Source organism: Aphelocoma coerulescens (genome assembly GCF_041296385.1).
Source record: "Aphelocoma coerulescens isolate FSJ_1873_10779 chromosome Z unlocalized genomic scaffold, UR_Acoe_1.0 ChrZ, whole genome shotgun sequence".
NCBI classification, from domain to species: Eukaryota; Metazoa; Chordata; class Aves; order Passeriformes; family Corvidae; genus Aphelocoma; species Aphelocoma coerulescens.
The window spans coordinates 29,076,553-29,096,725 of NW_027184085.1; the positions used below are offsets into that span (position 1 = coordinate 29,076,553).

The 20,173-nt window shown below is 35.4% G+C and overlaps 1 protein-coding gene across 1 annotated transcript in view; it reads right to left on the bottom strand.

The window, feature by feature from the left end:
- The window catches only part of PTPRD (protein tyrosine phosphatase receptor type D), a 568,740-nt gene that overhangs the window by 62,243 nt on the left and 486,324 nt on the right, over positions 1-20,173 (bottom strand). The window contains exon 22 of the mRNA XM_069001512.1: positions 11,707-11,804. Coding sequence (XP_068857613.1) covers positions 11,707-11,804 — 98 coding nt within the window. The remainder of the gene's footprint in view (positions 1-11,706; positions 11,805-20,173) is intronic.

Consider the following 20,173-nt stretch of genomic DNA (forward strand, 5'->3'; position numbering starts at 1 on the left):
CTAGGGACTACGTAATTTTTTTATTTATGATAATTACAAACTAAATTCCCATCATTTACGCTGGAAATAATTTGCTTTGAAAGAAAATTATTACTTCAGGACAATTGTAACATATCATATGATATCAACCATTTTGTATTTACGCATCTGAAATTTCCATGAGGAATTTAAACCATGAGCTTTTTAAAACCCAGTTTTTTTCTTCAGTGAAAGCAAGCTATCTATTTTTTTGTCTTTTCTCTCATTTTGGCAAGTGAGGGGTTCTAGCTTAAAAAAGAATGAATAAATACCAGAAATCTCAAAAACACTGGGATGAAGGAGAAGAAATATTTTTGCCTTTATTAGTAAGTGCACATGTTCAAAAATTTCACTGTACTGTTTAGTAAATAAACTCCAAAGATTCCTGAAGAAGTTTTCCAGAAGAAAAATAATGTTTCTATTCTTTCATTTTGATGCCAGGCCAACACATGATACTAGTATTGCTTAGGAAACTAGCTGCATTTCCTCCATAGACAACATGAAGAAACTTGCTTTTTTTTGAGTCATAAATAAATAGGCAATTCAGGCATATTTGAAATTTTAATGATATCTTATTCATAAGCACAACCGATCTTATTCATAAACAAAACTACGTGTTTCCAGATTCACTGTTTATTTTCTGTTTCCTCCATGTTCCAGGGTGGAATTACAGAAGTGTGCCCCATGTTCCTTCATGCTTCACCACTAGGGAGACTTCAGACTCTAGCACCTTTACCTCTATGGTTGAGCAACACATGCAGCAAAGGGAATACAAAATAGGTAATAGATGGTACTTGTTTATGCTCACTATGGTAGTGGCTGTATGAAAGGTCATCTCATACTGAGAAGTCATGAATTATCACCTGTTGTTTTACTTTCCCTTTCTGTAACTTTAGAGACCTTAAAATTGTTTCATCAATATGAGTAAACAACTATGGCTTGAAGGTTATGCCCTCTGTTTAATCCTAGTAAGAACTGGCAGCTCCCTATGCCAGCTAGTGGCAAACTATTAAAAAAATACTGATGACACAGATAAGCCGAGTTGCGGCAGTTCAGAACACTATGCTCATTTTCCATGAGCAGACCAGCAACATGGCACAAGTCAGAAAATCCATACTGCCATCAAGCCAACAGCTTTACTGCCTCCTCCCAGGGTTACAACAGCTGCAAGTCCATTTCTTGTTATTGGAAATATGACCTGTAATCTATTAGAGTAGGTATTACGTGACAATGAGCATGTGTGAAATTAATTAATGTGATTTTGCTAGGACTTATCCCTTAGACTAATAATTACTATTCGACCAGTCTGGAAATTGCTTCATTCTCATGCATCTTTACATATTTTATACAATTTATTTATTTAATATTTTGAGAATGACTTCACTTCTTTATTGAGATTATTCTAAAAAAATAATCTATCAGGCCTTGCTGCCTGATAGAAAAGTATTTGTCTTTAGGAAAACAGATACCTCAGGAAAACAAGTACCTTATCCTATTAACCAATACCCTAGGCTCAATTAACTTTTATAACATAAAAGCTATAAAGTACTGCATAACCTAGCTATGGAGAGTAGAGGAGAGTGATGGCTCAGATTCTGGCTCACCCTGTATCTACAGTAACTGAGAGAGAGTGCTTGGCAGTTCCTCCCTCAAAAGGAGATTAAGTGGGACTTTTTAGAGGAAAAAATTAAATGCTCGGGAGCATGATGAAGGCCATGAAAATTCTACCTGTGCTTTGGATATGATTAATTTGAATTGTAGCACTATGTGAGTCACTGTGCAAAAGGCATTCTTCAATGCAGCTCTGAATGAATCTGATTTTTTAACCTTCCACACAATATTTGACACCAAACTATTTGGGTTCACTATCTTAAAATTTTGCGTGACTATGATTAACATATCTTAAAACATCAATAGTATTAGTTTATTATTATTCAGTTAGTATCCTAACAGACTAATGACTAAGAAATTTGCAAAACTGGTGATGGATTTTTTGGAGCCCTACTGTATTTTTTTTGCCTATAAAGGCACAACAAACTATCTCCCAACTAGTGTTCTGCCAATTGCAAATGTAGACATCACTTTTGTGCTATGCTTAAGTTTAAACACAGCGACCTGATCCAAGATTAGGTCTTCACCCTTCTCCAACAAAAATATTAATTTTTCTGACTGGAAAGTGAAATTCATATTTATCAATAAAGCAAATGATAAAATTTTACTAATTGCACTCTGTAAAATTTTTATTCCTTTTTCTTACACTCTAGTTCCATCCCAGTAAAGTTTTCCCACGCTCTGAGAAGGATGGCTGGTAGAATTTTGAAGCCGGTATGCAGCAGGTATGCACTGCTTAATTTAAAAACATAAGCATTTTTATCTTTACTTCTAAGTGCTATTTATTTCATCAGAGGTGCAGAGAAAGAATTTTGAGAGCATTTCCATCAGCGCTGGGGAGAGAAGAGTTATATACATATATACTATATTTAAGACATGTAATATACCTCTTTATCAGCAGGCCAGCAATTCACTTACATCACATGACTTGAAAAGTAATAAAATTTACATAATGACTTTTCTCAGCACAAATCTTCCCTCTTTCCTTTTTGAGTTAATGGAGGTGAACAAGAAAACTTATGCAGGATATTTGCAGGTCAAGTTTTCAGAACTTTGGAAAATAATTTTTATGGGTTTATCTCAGAATTCTAGTAATAACTGAGAACAGAAACATAGTACAGAAGATGCTAACTATATATTAGTGCATTATGCTCTAATTAACTTTTAAAATAATTGATTATTTAACCAGGAATAATGCACATCTATAATATCTGTGACTACCTAGTCAGTATTTTTTGAAGGACATATACAGAAACATGCTATCTAAACCAAAGTCCACTGCCCTAGAATGAGGCACACTACTCTGCATTGTTCTAGATAGATAACTGAAGCAGACCATCTGCCTTATCTTCTAGGTTTTTACCAACACTGACAAAATATTCTGGAAATTACTTCACAATGTAAGATGTCACATATACTTTCTCTTCACATTAGACAAGAAAAGTAGAAAATAACAGCATCAACTGGCTGCCTAACAAGCTGCTAGTCTTGAGCCTGGACGGCAGGACTCTGGCTTTAAATCATAAAAAAACCAAAACAGGATGTAAAAAATAATAATAAAAAAATACTTGCAAACAGTATGTTTAGACTGCAGTTATGCATATACAAAGATAATTTTGCATATACATAGAAAATGATGATCTACGATTCTTATCAATTATGAGAAACAGATTCAGCTCTATATTATACCTATTTTTCATGTGAATTTACAGATTATTAAGAATACTTTAAATTTAAAGCTTAGTTTCAATTGTTCAGTATTCAAGTATTATTCTTCCAGGTTTTGCTCCTTAATGTTAAAGCATTCCAAAGTTACTGTTCAATATCAAGAAAAAACCCAAACATACACTCTGTATGATGTATGGCCAGATGGTGTAATTTAGTGGTTAATATTTAGGTCTACATGCAGACATAGTTAACATAAATTATCAGAAACAGGCAAATGGATTGAACTTTAATCCTTCCTATTTTCCTCAGCAATCTGAACCACTTTGTGGCCTTCCCATCCTCCCATAAAGCACCATTTTTTCAAAAGAAAGTTAATCTGTATCTCCTCAGACTTAATAGCCACACTGGAACAAAGAGTGTAGTGGTATTGGCAGACACATTTCAGAAGTGTGAAAGACCAATAACTCATGAATAACAAGTCCGTACTAACAGTTTTAATGAGTGCTTTAATGGTTTAATGGATGGCACTTTAATAGGATTCCTAGTATTTTCATTCTGAAAGCTTCCCTTCAATAAAGCTGTTGTTAATAAAGAAACGGATTTCTTCACAGCATAACTGTGTGGTATGGGTGCTTTATGCAAAAGAAATAAAAATATTTGTAATGTTATTTCTCTCCCATGCTTTGACAAATCTTTCAGCTATTGTGTTCGAAATGGCTGGCTGCTGAAACAAGTGTGATCTGTTTGTAGGAAAAGACTTGAGAAATATTTACTAATACAATGCACCATCCATAAAATAGTACATTGACTAATAATCATGGTAACCAAAATTTTCTGGTGGTAACCAAACCAGAAGAATTTCAAACAATCCCCCTCCAGTTACTACGTACCTGCTTACTGTGCAGATTTCCTTTATACTGCTTAAACAAGAGGCAAATGTTCCCTGATGTCAGCCTTCCAGGACTATATCCTGGTTCAGCACTAAGGAAGGAAGGACCATGGCAAAATGCCCTTCCTGGTGTAAGCTGACACATGCCTGTCTGCTCTGGAACAGTGCTCTTCCTCCAAGGGTCACTATGGCAGCAAATTAGGAGCCAGCAGTTTTAAGTTTCTGCATAATGTGGGGATTGATATATACTGCATAGCTTTCACAAGGAAGCATGTCCTGTAAAGCATTTCCAAGCACTGTAGGTGCAGTGCTTGTGGCTTAGAATTAAATCACCAAAGACCACTGCTTCACAGAGAAATCTAGGACCAGGTAGGCAAAGAATAATGAAAAAGAAAAAATTGAGAGCATGTCGATGCAAACAGACTCAGCACAACTAGGGAAAGTACACAGCTATGCAGAGAAATGAACAGTTTGACCCTCTTTTACCAATGTCAGCAACTGTGATGAGAATTTCATACCATAGCTGATGAATCTATAATAAAATGCTATTGTATTATGCAGGAAACTTGCTAATAGAATGAGATTTACATACTGCATTACCAAAATGTGAATGCTAGATGCATGAACATTAATTTATGATCGTGGCAATTTGCCAACTGGCAATTTGCAACTATGTTTTTTTTAATTGAGACAGAGAATTTCCCATTACACTGCAAAGGGTATAATTTTCAAGAATATGGTGGAAAACCTCCACATATGGCTAAAACTTCTTTTGAGCTCAAACATAAGTTTACGTCCTGTCCTAAAAACAGTTAAAAATGCAGATGAGACATTTTCTGTTAACTCTCAAAGGAAAGTGACCTAACTGTTCAAGAGTAGCAAGAAATAAAAAAAGCCTTTTTCCAAAAGCTTTTGTAACTCCTCTCAAGAAAAAAAGGTATTTCCTTCACAGTATGAAGCTAATATTCCTAAATGAAATTAAGCAAAACCTGATTCCAATGGAATGAAACAAGCTGTATGAGCATATAACTAAAAAAAACTTATAGAGGAAAATAAACATTATTTGAAAATATCCTTGAAGGAGAGTCCCCATTTCAAAATGCTATAAAAACCTTAATTTTTTAAAATTAATCATATTGGTTTGTATTCCTTTGCCATCAGTCTTAAACATAAGCTGTTTATTCCCTACCTGCAATTAAAATAGTTTGACCCTGATATAATAACCAGTAGTAATGGAAATAATTTTGTGTTGAAAATTGGGGATTACAGACAACTTCATGTAGAAAATAAATATCAGGAGCAGACAAATACCTGAGTAATAAAAAAAACTTGCTTTGTGCAAATATTTTTGTGGTTAAAGCCTCCTGCTGTTTTGTTTTATATAGTGTATGAAATGCAGCAGGTCTTATAAACTAAACTTTATAATTGTCTCACATGAGACACTGGTGCTACTTTAAATTTTCAACATACTTCTCATCATATTTTTAAAGCACTGTCAACAGTTTGCATTTCAAGATTAAAGGAGTGAAATTCTTCATTGATTCCTCCATTTTTCTCAATAAACCCCTAAAAATACTGCAAATTAATCCTTCTAAAAAGCCCCTGCAAAACTCAATTTGATCTATAATGACCTACATAGTTTGTCCTTGAATAATTTTTCTTGCTTCAGGAAGTAGATTACTTTTCTCTTTCTACACATATTGCTGCTTTCAGTTGGGCAAAATAAAACTGGTATTTATTACACTATAGAATCATAAAATTATTAAGGTTGGAAAAGACATCCAAGATCATTGAGTCCAACCTTTGACTGACCCCCAGCACTCCAACCACAGTACTAAATGCCACGCCCAGTTGTTTCTTGAACACTTCGAATCATGGTGATTCCATCACCTCCCTCTGTTCCAATGCTTTCAGTAAAAAAAATCCTCCTGATGTCCAACCTGAACCTCTCCTGGCACAGCTTGAGACCATTTCCTCTTGTCCTATTGCTGGTTTCCTGAGAGAAGAGGCCAACCCCTACCTAGCTACACCCTCCTGTCAGGTAGTTATTTGACTAATTAAACTGTCTCTGTGAAATCCCTTGGCAAAATAACATTAGGTATCAGACCAAAACGCTGCATCCTAATATGTAACACAAGCTTACTTTTATTTGATTAATTATATAAGCATAAACAAATGCTGTTATCCCAGTGCAGCATTCACAGCACAAAGGAAGGAGATAATACACCCCTCTGAATCATGACTAGCAGGACTTCAGATTCCTGCAGTATGTCTTTAAAATTCTCTACTATAACTATACTGCTGGCTCAGATACTACCCTAGGTGGAACTAAGCACCAAGCAACTTATGTGAATGCAACAGCATATGTGCTATTAATAAGAAAACTTTTCATTGTTCACTGACTACGCTAATTGTTTCTCAATAAATGGAGCACATCCTATGAAAGTAAAGTTAGAAAATACCAATAAATGATGTTTGTAATATTAGAAAGAGGAAATTATTATAAGAAAAAAGAACAAAACCATATTTTTGCTGAGAAAAAAATTGATTTTTGCACATGAGTCACTATTATCTACAATGATATAGCAGTTAAGTGCAGCTGTTTCTTTGATAGAGGTTCATTCAGTGGATTATCTGCTCTTCCTGGACTTCTAGAATGTATTATATTGATTATAAGTTTTATATGTGCTTCTACTAAACAAGATTTACTGTGTTTTAGTATCCAGTGTTTATGTTGTTGCAGCTTGAGATACATAAAGAGAAATATATTCAGTAAACTGTGTTCCCATCACAAATCCTACCAACTGATTCTAAAAAGGTACAATAAAAACAAAAGTCAAAATTCAACTTCATGTTTTCCAATACTCAGTGTTAAAGCAAAAGACTGGCTGCAATTCACAGAAAGAAACCTGATGAGAGGAAACATTAAATTATATACAACTTCTTGTAACATTTATTAACCAGTGCATATATATATATTCACCGTAAATCATACAGTAACATACAGAGTCTGATAGTGTAATTTTTGTGTTGCAGTGCCAGATTCTTATGCAAAAATAGTATGAATATTAATCTGCTTCCTTAAGGGTGTAAAACTTTATGTACAGATCTCAGATGATAAATGTTAAATTATTTTACACAAGTCTCAGAAACATGCTTTGGAGAAATAGATTCTTGATTCTGTCTTATAGGATGCCATGACTTTACAAATACATCAGAGAGTAGGCAGAACATTACTGGTTTTATTCAGTTTATCTCCATGACCACTTTTTATTTTTAAATTCTCAAGTCACAGATAAGAAGGAGATACAATATAAAGGTAAGTTTCTTATAAACACAGAGTTTTTCTTAGCAGCTGTCAGTCCATATGGACCCTTACATTACACAAAAATCCCACTGAAATTGCTGAAGTCAGCAAAAGCTTCACAATAATCAGCTAGGGTCAATCCTGTCTTTAAATCAGAAAACAGAAAAGAACTGTGTGACATTAATTATATGATATGTGATGTTAACAGAGTAAACCACATTTTGTTTAGGCTTGGGGATTGTGAGCTAACCAAAAACTAATGAAGGATTATGAAAAATTTATTTTGAAGTAGAAATGAACCTCACTGAGAGGGAGCACTATCTATGTTAACACTACAGAAACACTTTATGCAACACATGAATTTTAAGTTTATTTGAATCTTGCCACAGTCCTAATCCTTCAGGCTTGGCTCCTGTCAAAGGTGGTATTCAAGGTAAACTTGTGAGAGAAGTGCAATGGAAGAAATCTCTGTTGTTCTGCTCATATGCTGTAAGAGCTGGAGTAAGAAATGCCCTGGAGAAGACACTATGGAATAGTTTCTGAAAACCTGTAGAAGTAAGAACTCGTCCAGTTGATGACACTAAACCTTAGGAGACATTATGCAGCTAGAAGGTGCTCTACACTGGAGAATACACTCCTCTTAGCAGATCATAGCAATGAAGCAATTCCACCCTTTTCCTTCCCTTTTTTTTTTCCGTCTGAGGATATATAGTTTCCACCATGCATACTACCACTTACTTTTTTGCAATACCTCTTTCCCAACTTACCACATTACCCCAAATATTTCTTACAGAACCAGAGGGAAGAGAGATTAGACTTATTTCTTTAATGGCAATTTCAGATTCGTTTTCAATTAAATTTCACATGGAATGAAAGCAACATATTCTCAGGGAAAAAAAAACAATGAAAAATATCGAACACCACAAAAAGTTTTGCACCAGAAACACCCTGTAAACATCCTGTCTGTGAAGCTTTGTGTCAGGTGAATGGAGAACAGTGGGTTCACTTTAGGATTATTTGAAGAAAGCAACACTGTCTTGACTCATGGTCCAGGTGAATTTTTCTTCACAGAAGTGTTAGGAAGTTATAGGGTTTCATTAGAAAAAAGTGCCAGAGGGTATAACTCAGCAGAGGAAACTCTGGGAGGTTTGCCTGTCTGAAGAGAAAGTGGAAACAGGCAAGAAGTAATACTCTTCCAAAAGGAAAAAAACAAACTCGTATTGAATTTTGATCAGAAATTCTGATCAAAAGTAAGTGGATGGAACACAAGCAAGGATGGAAGAGGAACAAGTATTTGGGCACTTCTGAACAGTTGAAAAGGGTGCTTAGAAAATGAAAAGATGTGTTTGTGTGGTGAAACTAGTAATTCTTTTGAAGTGGCAATCAAAGTAGGTTGTGCAAAAAAAAATAATTTAATCCGTTTGAAATGGAGCTAACTTCCTGATAGAAGGAAGAGAAGTCAGTTTATCAGAAAACCATCAATATGTATTTTATTGTATGGTATCACAAAGTTGTTGTAACAGTTACTATATACTATCAATATATCTTTGAAGAATTTCATCCATGCAATGCAAACAATTCCATAAAAAGTAAAATAAAATAACTGACTGCCAAGGAGGAAAGGGCATTACTGAAAAAAAAAAAAAAACAAACAGAAATCATCAGTAGTAATTGATGAAAACTATTTGCTTCCCTAGACAGGAATTAATTGGAAGATTTTGCTGGTATCAATAAAAGTCAGTGGTTTCCTGAAAACCTCGAAATTTTGAAGATGAGGAGTAGCTCTTTTTCCTTCTGTCTCATCAGTTCTAGCATTACCTGAAGTGATAATAACTGAACTATTACCATCTGTACCTCTTTCTGCCTTGCAATCAGATTTAAAAAGGGATTGTTTAAGGGATGTTGGTGAGAACTGCTGCTGAAGTAGAAGGTCCCAATCCCTGACCACAAATATACCCACCACTTCCCTTTGCTGGCACTAGAGCTTAAGCAGACATGTGATGAGCTAGTTCAGGGACCTGATCCAACTGAAAACAGCAAAGAAAAATAAAACAATTAGTTTTCAGCTGAATCTATTTCCTGAGATAATCCTTGAACAGCTGCACGTGTACTAGTGCCAGGACTGGCACAAGAGAGACAACAGGAATGCACAGCCAAGACACGGAGATGACTTACAGTGATCATCAAACTGCAGCTTTAGTCCACTGCCTAGCCTAGACCATGAAACCTAATAATGGTGCTTTTCACTAATTCTATTTCAAAATGGATGAATCTTGGATTAGATGGAAATGAAGAGGTATCTCTAAAGCTGCAATTTCAAAGATAAATGTTGAACCTTCTTGGGCAAAGCAACAGGAATGAAGCTCGATATTGTTGCCCATATTTCAATCTTGAATGTCTGACCATTCTGCTCCAGATAGTATGTTTAGTAAAGACAAAAAGAAAAAAAATGAAAAAATGAAAAATGAAAGAAAAAAAAAGGAACGTGAAAGTTGTCCTGTTTACATAGACTAGAGAAACTTCTGCAGGGATAGTAAGAATTTAATGATTTAATGTATCTTTCAATATTGGTTATAAATTATTAAAATTACACTGTCAAGATGATTTTAATTACTTAAGAAAGACATAATATAAAACAACAAAATTTTTACAGCATAAGAAAACCATGTCATCTCCACAACATGTTCAAGATGTAATACAGCTGAACTGTTTATTTGTATACCAATTATACTACATTATATGACTTGTAAATGACTTGGAATTTCCTACAAAGAAAAAACCAATTAATTTGCTCATAGTACAACAGGAAACGGTTTTAAAATTTGTACCAAATGTTATCTTTTATTATGGTGTACATTCTGCTACATAAATTTTCCTGTCCGATTGTTTATATGCTACAATCTTCATACTTAAGAACACAGAAAATTGAGAAGGTTCTTCCATGTTTTTTATGATTTCAACAGTAAACAACAATCTTAAATTGCTTGTCAAACAAATTTATTTCCAGGAATTGTTGAAACTGTATTTTCCTTTTAATATCTCATGAGATTATTTTTTAAAGCAGTCTTAAGGACATTGTGAATAGTGCATTTAATTAAATAATAAGCAATTGTAGTTCTTTATCATAGCACTTAGTATTAATTTTTAACATCTTCTGTCAGGACTTTTAAAATACAATGGAAATGTATAGGGTTTCTGTACCCTGCAGTATCATGTTACTATGAAAATAACGTGTGAAAGTCATCTTTAGTGTTTCTTACTGCACTGCCAGTGTCTGTATGAACCTTCAAATGCAACTTATCTGCAGTCTTTAAAAAAGTAAGAGCAACACAGGCTTTTACTCCACAATGCTGACAAAGTGTTGGAGGGTTTTAAGCAAGGATTAGTGACACAACAGACTATGAAGAAAATACTGTCAGTGATCCCTCTGGGAGCTGCTAATCCTTGGATCACTGACATGATCACCTATAGCTGATCTAAAGAAACACTTTGTCACTGATTGTTCAGTGCATACTTGATTCACGTATTTTTTGACATGGACAATATTTTGGCATTAAAGAAACAGCTATAATTTACTGGGTTTAATGGATGGCTCCCTATGTCCATTTAGCCACAAATTACTGACCTGAGAGGCTGTTACTCTCCACTATAGCAATACCTATATACTCCACGGGTTACTGACAAGGTGGCTTGTAAATGATTACTCTCTTCCAGTTAAAATCTTTCATGCTCTTCTAGACCATCATTCACAATTTTTCAAAGTGGTATTGTTGACAGGAGGAAAAGACAATGTCCTGAAACTGTTCCATTAGAAGAGACACCATGCACTTGCAAATCCTTTTATCTCATGCAAAATTCAAGCAGTGGACTGAACCTTCTTTGGAGCTTTGGCTGTATGTGTCCTGCCAACATTACACTGGAGATTTTTAAAATAATCTAAGGATCTTTAAACTGCAGGAAATATTAAAACAATCAAGTGCTGTATCATTCACACACTACTTCAGGTATGTGTCCACGGAATCTGCCTGACAGGTATCCTTATAAAATGAGATCAGGATTTTATGAGCAAAGGAGACACCTCTCCAAGGTAGCTGTTTTACACAGTTTTTTTATCAGGGTTTTAGTATCGTACAAACCTGGCACCATATCAGATAGAAGTCTTGGGAAAAATCAAGCATGACAACTTGAGTAGTAAAGAAGAGGGGAAAATTACCTCATACTCCTGTGAGAACTTCAAATTGTCATTTGCTTTCAATCTTTCAATGTGATCTGCAAGTTCCAAGATAGGTATTGGGGGGTGACTGGCCATACCTGTTGAACAAGACAGAAGAACAAAATTTAAAGTAAAATGCAGTGATGTCATTGCTCTAAAATTTAGAAAATGCAGTAGTTAGAATGTCTACAAATGTATAAGTAGTAAAGATGTCATATGTGAGAGAAGCAGGCAAATAGTTTGGTTACTCAAAGCAGGACATGCTCTGGATAGATGAGTTCTGAAGCCAAATTAAAAGAAGTCACCAAGCATATTCCCAAAGCTAACATTCCTAGTGTAGAGAAAAGAGTTACTGTTATACGAGTCAATGAGTTTAGCTAGGCATGGAAAAATGAGACAGTTAGACCTGATGCCGACCTCTGCTTTGAGTAATGACTCTTAATGTCATTTCAAACTCCTTCTCCCTCAATGCATGAAATGAAAACTCTATTGAATTAGATGAGGAAATGTGAGCTGAGAAACAGACATTCAAAGAGCCCTAAAGGGGAAACAATAGTGTTTTGACAGAAAACAAAGTGACTTATGCATAATCAAGAAAAACGAACTTGAATAATGAAGGTTACCAGGGTAACCAGAGACACCTGAACCTGCAAAGGAAATGGTAAAAAAAGAAGAAACCTAAACCAACATAAAGCTAACTTATAAAATAAAGCATAAAAAATGAAATGGAAAGCTTGAATATTATTAATAATAATAATAATAATGCATCAAGGTCTAGAAGACTGACTGCGTACTCTAGAAATACTTAAATATTTCACAGAATTCTGAGGTGACTGACATGCAACTATGAATGACTAGAACAACATGCATCACTGGTTTTAGACAACAGTCACTGAAGACAACATTAGACATAAGACAATTAGAACTTCAAAAATGTTTTCACTAGTAGCAGATTGTAGAGGCAGGGGTTGTACAGTTTGGCTGGACACACATGCTGACTGCACTAGTACCTTAAAATATGCTTAATCTGAAACCCCATTTATCAACCCCTAAAAGTACCTACAATCTACTTCAGGTGTAAACATCTTTGTCCACTGATGAAGATACTAAGTGAAAAAGAAGAAGAGCTTGGAATTGGAAGTACAGATGGGTGTGTAAGGGAGTACAGGACAGCAAGGCAAAAAAAAAAAGACAGAAAAGATGTGGGGTCAACTAGAACAATCTGCCAGCTTAAGATTTGACAGGCAAAATTTTGTGAACATATTTATTTCAAGCTGTTAGTCTTCATGAGCCTTCTCCAAAATGCTTACATTTTTCTCTTCATATTTTATACTATCACACCTAAAATGAAAGTGAGGTTTCAACAGCTTTGGGAAGAAATCAGAGCTGGCAAGAAAAGTTAAGCTAGTGAACCCCAGGATCTCTTGAAATTACAAAAGGAAAACACTGATGACTCAAGGGGGCTCAAGCTGGAAGGCATGTTGCACAATGCAGTTTGCTTTGTCACCGTGACTTTCAAGAGCATGCCTAAGACAGTTGACCTGCATTTCCTTTAAACATAGCTGAAAATGACCATGTGGCTACAACACAGTCACACTGTAGCACATGTTTTAATTAATTTTGGTTTTAATTCTTGCTTTGTTTTGGATTCTTTGACATTTCAAGCGTCATAACAGACTCCAAAATAATGTCCAGCAGCACTGGCCCTAATTCTTCTGACCCTATGAATATATTTTTTATGGAATCTTCATAGCACATCTGTGATGGTAAGACATTAAGGCAAGCTGTCAGTCAACTAACAAAGCAGAATATTCAGATCAGTGGGGAGATTCCTTAGAAATTTCAATTAAAAAATTAGTCTCTAAGTACTAACTTATTTGATGCAGCTCTGCTTCTCTCCCATTTTCTTACAAATTTTACTTAGGACTTGGCTACTGTCAAAATGAGTGTGGGTGACAGTCATCTAGTAATTACACTGATTGATCCAGATCAAGCACCCCCATGGAAAATATGTGAGTGGAAAGGCACAAGAGAACTCTAGATTGATCCAGAAATGGAGGTGGACTGATGTACATCTAAAACAGTGCTTGAACAGAGAAAATAATAGAGACAAAGATGTTTAGACCTTTTCGAGCGAATCGTGGGAGAGAGTTATTATCATATAAGGACTGAGTGGTAGTTTGGCTAGAGAGGGAGGACACAGAGCCAATCAGGGAGGCGTAGGGGACTGAATTACTGCTCAAAGCTGTAAAAAGTAAAAGCCAATCGGAAATGGGAAACAAATTAGTAACAGCAGTAGACCATCATAATCAATCATCTTGTACATACAAGCACTTCAGACATGCACAAAACAGTGTCTGGTAATTCAACTAAGATGTTTAAAGGTGCAGTTCCCCTACTGTAAACAAAAAGGACATAAACCCAGTGAGTATGAGACTCACTCATCACACAATGAACCTGACTAAATCACCAGCATCATGAAAACAAATCATAATAATTAACTTACTGTGAAGGAATATTTTTTTAGAGATGCTGAACATGAATTGTTTTTTAAAATTATTTTGTTTATATGCTTCTCTACATGCCACTTGACATTTCCAAGGGGAGATTTCACATTAAACACTTTGTGCAAATATGAATTTTGAAGGCGAATTTTTCTAAGGCAAAAAGAGGAACTACTTACAACTTCAGAAAATGACAAATTTTAACTGCATATAAATCCTTCCTCTACGACTCATTTTCAGCAATCACACTTTGAATAAATTTCCTCAAATAATATTTGGCAGGTAACTTACAAAGTAATTGCATTTGGTCTATTTTCATACTTTAAATATATAAAATGTGCTCTACTGATATGATAAAAGTAGCTGTTTTTTAAAAGAACTGCTGGAGGACTTTTGTTATGTAATCAGTCTGTGAATCATAACAGAATATGCTATGAATGAACATCTAAGATGTCATCACATCTCATGCAAAAGCATGAGGCTCCTATTGAGCAGGTGTAGAACTTGATTCAAAAGATCCCACTTAAAATACAGCTAAACTCACTTCTTTTTGTGGCTACAAATAAGAAAATACACTTACTTGATGACACACTCCCACACCAATCAACATAAGTCATGACAACACAAAAACTTAAAGACAAGATACAGCTAAACTACAACAGATCCTGTGACATGCTAAAAGTCAAAAGAAATACCATGCTGAAAACATGCTTTCAGAATCTCTTTTAAATAGGGTATCTCTTTTTTTTTTTTTTTTTAAAAAAAAGAGATAAAAACCACCTGGAAATTCAAAGAAAAGAAAACCCCCAAAATCACCACATGCAAAACACAGTTGAAATTGTACCCATTAAAAATTTTTATTTCCAGATTTGGTAGAAGATTGCCAAATGTAAGTGATCCTATGCAGCCTAGCAGAAACCCCTTTACATGAATTAAATAACAATGTATGGTTTGATTACAGTGTCGACTTATCTTCTGGTTAATCTGTGGTAAATATATGATTAAGGAACATAAAATACCATTTGTGCCACAATTTCAAGGAAAATCTAAGAGAGCAAGGTCAGAATTCATCTGCATATTAACAGACATTAAACCTGTTAATTATATTCCTTTATCCCAGCTAATCAAGTGGGTGTTTTAGGCTTGTCATTAGTGCGTTAAATTAGGATTTTGTTTGTTGTCAGGGTTTTATGATAAGGGCTTTTAGAAACATTTATGAAACACACATTTATTTACCAATTTGGAACTGTAGGTTGAAATACCCACAATAAACAACATTAGAACTTAACCAAAGAGCAAATCTGCTAGTATACAGACTACAGTCTACATGAAGTGAAAATGTGACACATGATTGTCACAGAAATTTCTTTAGGAAATGAGCGCTACTTTAGGTCCACATTGAATTAATTGTCTGTGACTTTACAAACTCCTCATTTTTATTTAATAACACAGAACACTCTTCTACATACCAATCTATGTTGACTAAGATATCTCTTTATAGAAAAGGAAGGAATCAGTAATGGTGGTTGTTGAGACTTATCCTTATCAAAAAGATAGAAAAAAAAAAAAGCTACTTAAAATTCAGACATGGGAAATGGTAAAAACTAAGGATGACCCTGATTCAACAGGTATTCAGCAGGAATTCAGCATTCATGAAAATTTTTCAAGAATGTCTCTAGTACCTGACAAAAAAATTACTGTTACTTTAAAATTTCTTTTTCACAGAGTCGGAGCTAGGCCAGAATATGAAATTACAAAGGTAAATTTACAAGACAATCTCTAGAGAAATATATCATTCTGCAACAGCTATTTTAAAATAATTGCAGATGTAACTATAATATTGCAAAATTATGCCACTTTTATTCCAGAAGATTTTACGTTCTTCAAAACTTGATCAACTATTCTGGAGTGAAAACAGTTTCTGTTCTTCTGTATCACAGACTGAGCTCTAACAAGGAGACTTAGGATCTCCATAGCCTCATAGCAGAAGCAACACTTCTGAGTGACCTGTAAAGGTCACCTATAGTGAGAAAAGGGGAAACTTAATTTTCAGATCCTGATCTAAAAATATTAAATACAATAAGATGTCACAAAAACTATGGTCTAAAATCCATGGGGGAAAAAGGGGGTAACACTTGTGAAGAGAATAATTATCAACTTCATCTCCTAGCTAAGCAGATTTTGGGTTTCTCTAGGTTTGACAGCAATGGAGTGGGATATCAGAGAAGTGACACTTGAATCTGAAGCCTGTGCCTCTTTCAGGTGCCTAAACCCTCCATCTGAGACATGTTCATATGAAGAGCTGTGAACATGATGTATGACAAACTCATTATGAGAAAGCATTTTAGGCTGTTTTTGCCACAGAAACAAAGCATAGTATTTCCTTCAGCATTGCCATGATTCTCACAGTGGTTGAGAGCATAAGCTACACAAAGAAGTTTCCTGCTGTCTTGCAAAGCAGGTGACTAAATCCAGACATCACTTTTTCCGCCTTTTTTTCACTTGCACCCTTTTCCTCTGAGCATGTTTTATAGTTTTTCTGCTTTATCATGAAAAAAGTTTGTGGAAATTCCTTAGCAACTCAGGGAATAAGTGTTTATTGAGCACTTATCTAATTAAAAAAAAAAGTATTTAACTTAGAGCTGTAATAACTATTTATTTTTCTTGTATTTCAAAGCATCTTATTTAGTTCATAAGATATAATGAGATAATAGTTTAATTGGCACCCAATTACAAAAATTACTTATAAGTGTGACACATTTTATAGTTAAATGAGGATAAAAAAATCAGTCACTTTTGAGGCATGACTCAATTTAGTTCTCTGGCTGATTGGCAGATTGAAGTCTGCCTGAGCCTTGGATCTCTCAGAACCCACTCAAACGACTTAATTTCAGTTAATTTTCCTCTGCAAAACCAGGCTACCTTATTTGATGAAACCTTTTGTGAGGTTTAGTTATTACCCCTTCTTTACCTTAAGTTTCCCATGTGGCATAGAGACTTCTAAAATTTGTGTGCCAGGTTAATGATTTTAATCCTGTGTTTCACAGGAAACTTGTAGAATGGTAAGAATGTGATAGACTTTTCCTCAGTTATTCCAGTTATGGAAGAATAACAGACTTAAAAATGAAATCCTACTGAGATTGGGTATTTTCATGTTTACTCAAAGAGAACTTGGCACTGCTGTGACCCACTCACTGGCATATGGGCTTATCTAACACATACACATTTTTGGATAACACACACAGGCATGGGATCTTGCTCTCAGATACAGAACAGTGGGCTATTCCAAATGCCAAGGCAAAATGTGAAATTTATTTATGGAGTTACTCCATCCAATGAGGGGGGAATCCAGAAATGAATTTGATCCTTCCTGAACAAGGTAAGATGGGAAACTCTTTAGGTTAGAGCTCTTTAGGTCTCTTTAGATTATTGAAGAATGTAGTTCTTTAATGACATGACAATAAAAAAGTGAAAGGAAAGCAAGACATTTCCTGTGCTGGTAGTTTTGACTGAGAAATTTTATGACATCTTCACGCTGAATTGACAATTTTATAATAAGTAAAACATATTTGCGCTGAGATGAATCTCTAAATATCACCAAAGATAAAATACTGCTTTCCCATATTTTCGGTCAAAAATTTATACCTAATCACCTGTATTGGGAGTAATTTATTAATTGTGGCTAGAAACTCAAATTTACCCCAAGGACTTAGCTTTCAAATTATTTTGATATCTATACCCGCTCAAGTCTTATATACAAAATATATGATTGATAGTATTATTGGAATGAGGCTGTTTAGAAATATTTTAATATAGTAAAGTTTATGACAAGCGATAATTTTATAGGAGTGTCTCATTCACCTCTCCAAGTGAAAACTGCCAGTCCAGATATGCCAATGTAATTTAGAACTTTTTTCTCTAACACTTCTGTACGTTACAGATCCATTTGAAAATTTTTTCCTCTCCCACTGGAAGCCTGGAAAGCTCCAACCAAACTGTGGATGCTTTATTAATCTAAAGAAATAAATAATTAAAATAACAATTATGTCAAATCATCTACCTTGATGCACTTGTACTGAAAGTACATTCACCGCTCTGTCATTTATTTTATCTGTAGGCAATGTTGAGAAATGCCTCATTGGATGAGGGTGACAGCAGATTTGTCAGTAAAAAGAAGCTAACACACAACCACATCAGCCCTTCCCTCAGTTCCCTTCTGTGTGGTACCCCACTATCTAGTTCTGCTACCGTGTAGAAAGTAAAACCCATACATCTGAAAGTCCAACAAACCCAACAAATCTGATATCTGTAATGTATATCCTTTCTGTAGTTTCTCTAGGATCTTCCTAAAAAATTTCCTATTGCATGTTATTTGATGGTGTGTTGCTGGTTGGGAGTTGGATAAACATTCCAGCAGGATCTAAACATCTAAACTAAATTTAGCCAGATTTTAATGACATGGTAGCCCTAATTGAAGTTAATGTGAGTTAAGGGAAATTCTGCTTTTGAAATTCTGCACAAGAACTGTACCTTGACTTCACTGTGACTGTTTACATACTAAGAACATGTTAATTAGCAAGCATAACAGAGTAAGACAAATCTCCTGGGGTAAGATTTTTCCCCTTGATATTTGGTTGTATGCTGAGTAGTATAATGGCCTGAGCTGTGTCTAGGAGTTCTTAAGTAGTACAATAATAGGAAAAAGATCATAATTTGATATCTGTACTGTATTTTAAATAATAATTTTAGTTCTCCAACCTGTGAAAAGGATTATAGGAAAGAAGAAGAGTTCCTAGCAGAAACAGATCATGTTCTGCTCAAATAGCTTCACGGAAAACTGCAAACTTCACAAATAAACTATAGCCCTTCAAGAAGACGTACGCCTTAAATCCTCTCCAGTTCTTTTCAGATCAATGAGGTGGAATTACAGTGTCTACAAGTGCCACAAATTCTGCCATTTCTTAATAACTTTACTATCTCAATGTAAATTAAGAATTAATTACAATAAATTAATTTCTTATATTAGCACTTGGCAGCAGGGTTTTTTTCCTCACGTTTCATTTTAATTATGATGAATACTAAATAGATAAGTAAGATTATGCATCTAAATAAATAGAGCACAGAAAATTAGGCTTATATATCTACTTATCATTCCATTATTTATTGGATGTAGAGGGAAACCTAGTGACGATTGATGAGGAAAAAAAAGCTGAGGTAATTAATGCCTTCTTTGCCTCAATTTTTAATAATGATATCAACTGTTCTGTGGGTACCCAGCCCCCTGAGCTGAAAGACAAGGATGGGGAGCAGAATGAAGCCCCCCAGTCCTGGAAGAAATGGCCAGCAACCTGCTACACACTTAGCCACACAACTGTGTGGGACTGGATGAGATACACCTAAGGGTAGCAAGGGAGTTGATCAAAGTACTCACTCAGCCTCCTTCCCTTATGTACTAGCAGTCCTGCCTAACTGGGGATGTTCTAGTAGACTGGAGGTTTCCAAATAGGACATCTATCAACAAGAAAGGCAGGAAGGAGGATCCAGGAAACTATAGGCCTGTCAGATGCTGGGGAAGGTCATTGAGCAGATCATCCTGGCATCCTGTCGTTTATCAGCAATTGTGTGGCCAGCAGGACCAGGGCAGGGATTGTCCGCCTGTACTGGTGAGGCTGCACCCTGAGTCCTGTGTTCAGATTTGGGCCCCTCACTCCCAGAAAGACATTGAGGTGGTGGAGCGTGTCCAGAAAAGGGCAACAATGCTGGTGAAGAGTCTGGAGCGTAAGTCCTATGAGACGCAGCTGAGGGAGCTGTGGGTGCTTAGCCTGGAGAAAAGTGGCTGAGAGGAGCCCTTACTGCTCTCTGGAACTGCCTGAAAAGAGCCACGTGCGGGAAGTCTGTTCTCCCAAGGAACAAGTGATACGCAAAGAGGAAATGGCCTCAAGCTGCGCTGGGGAGGTTCAGAT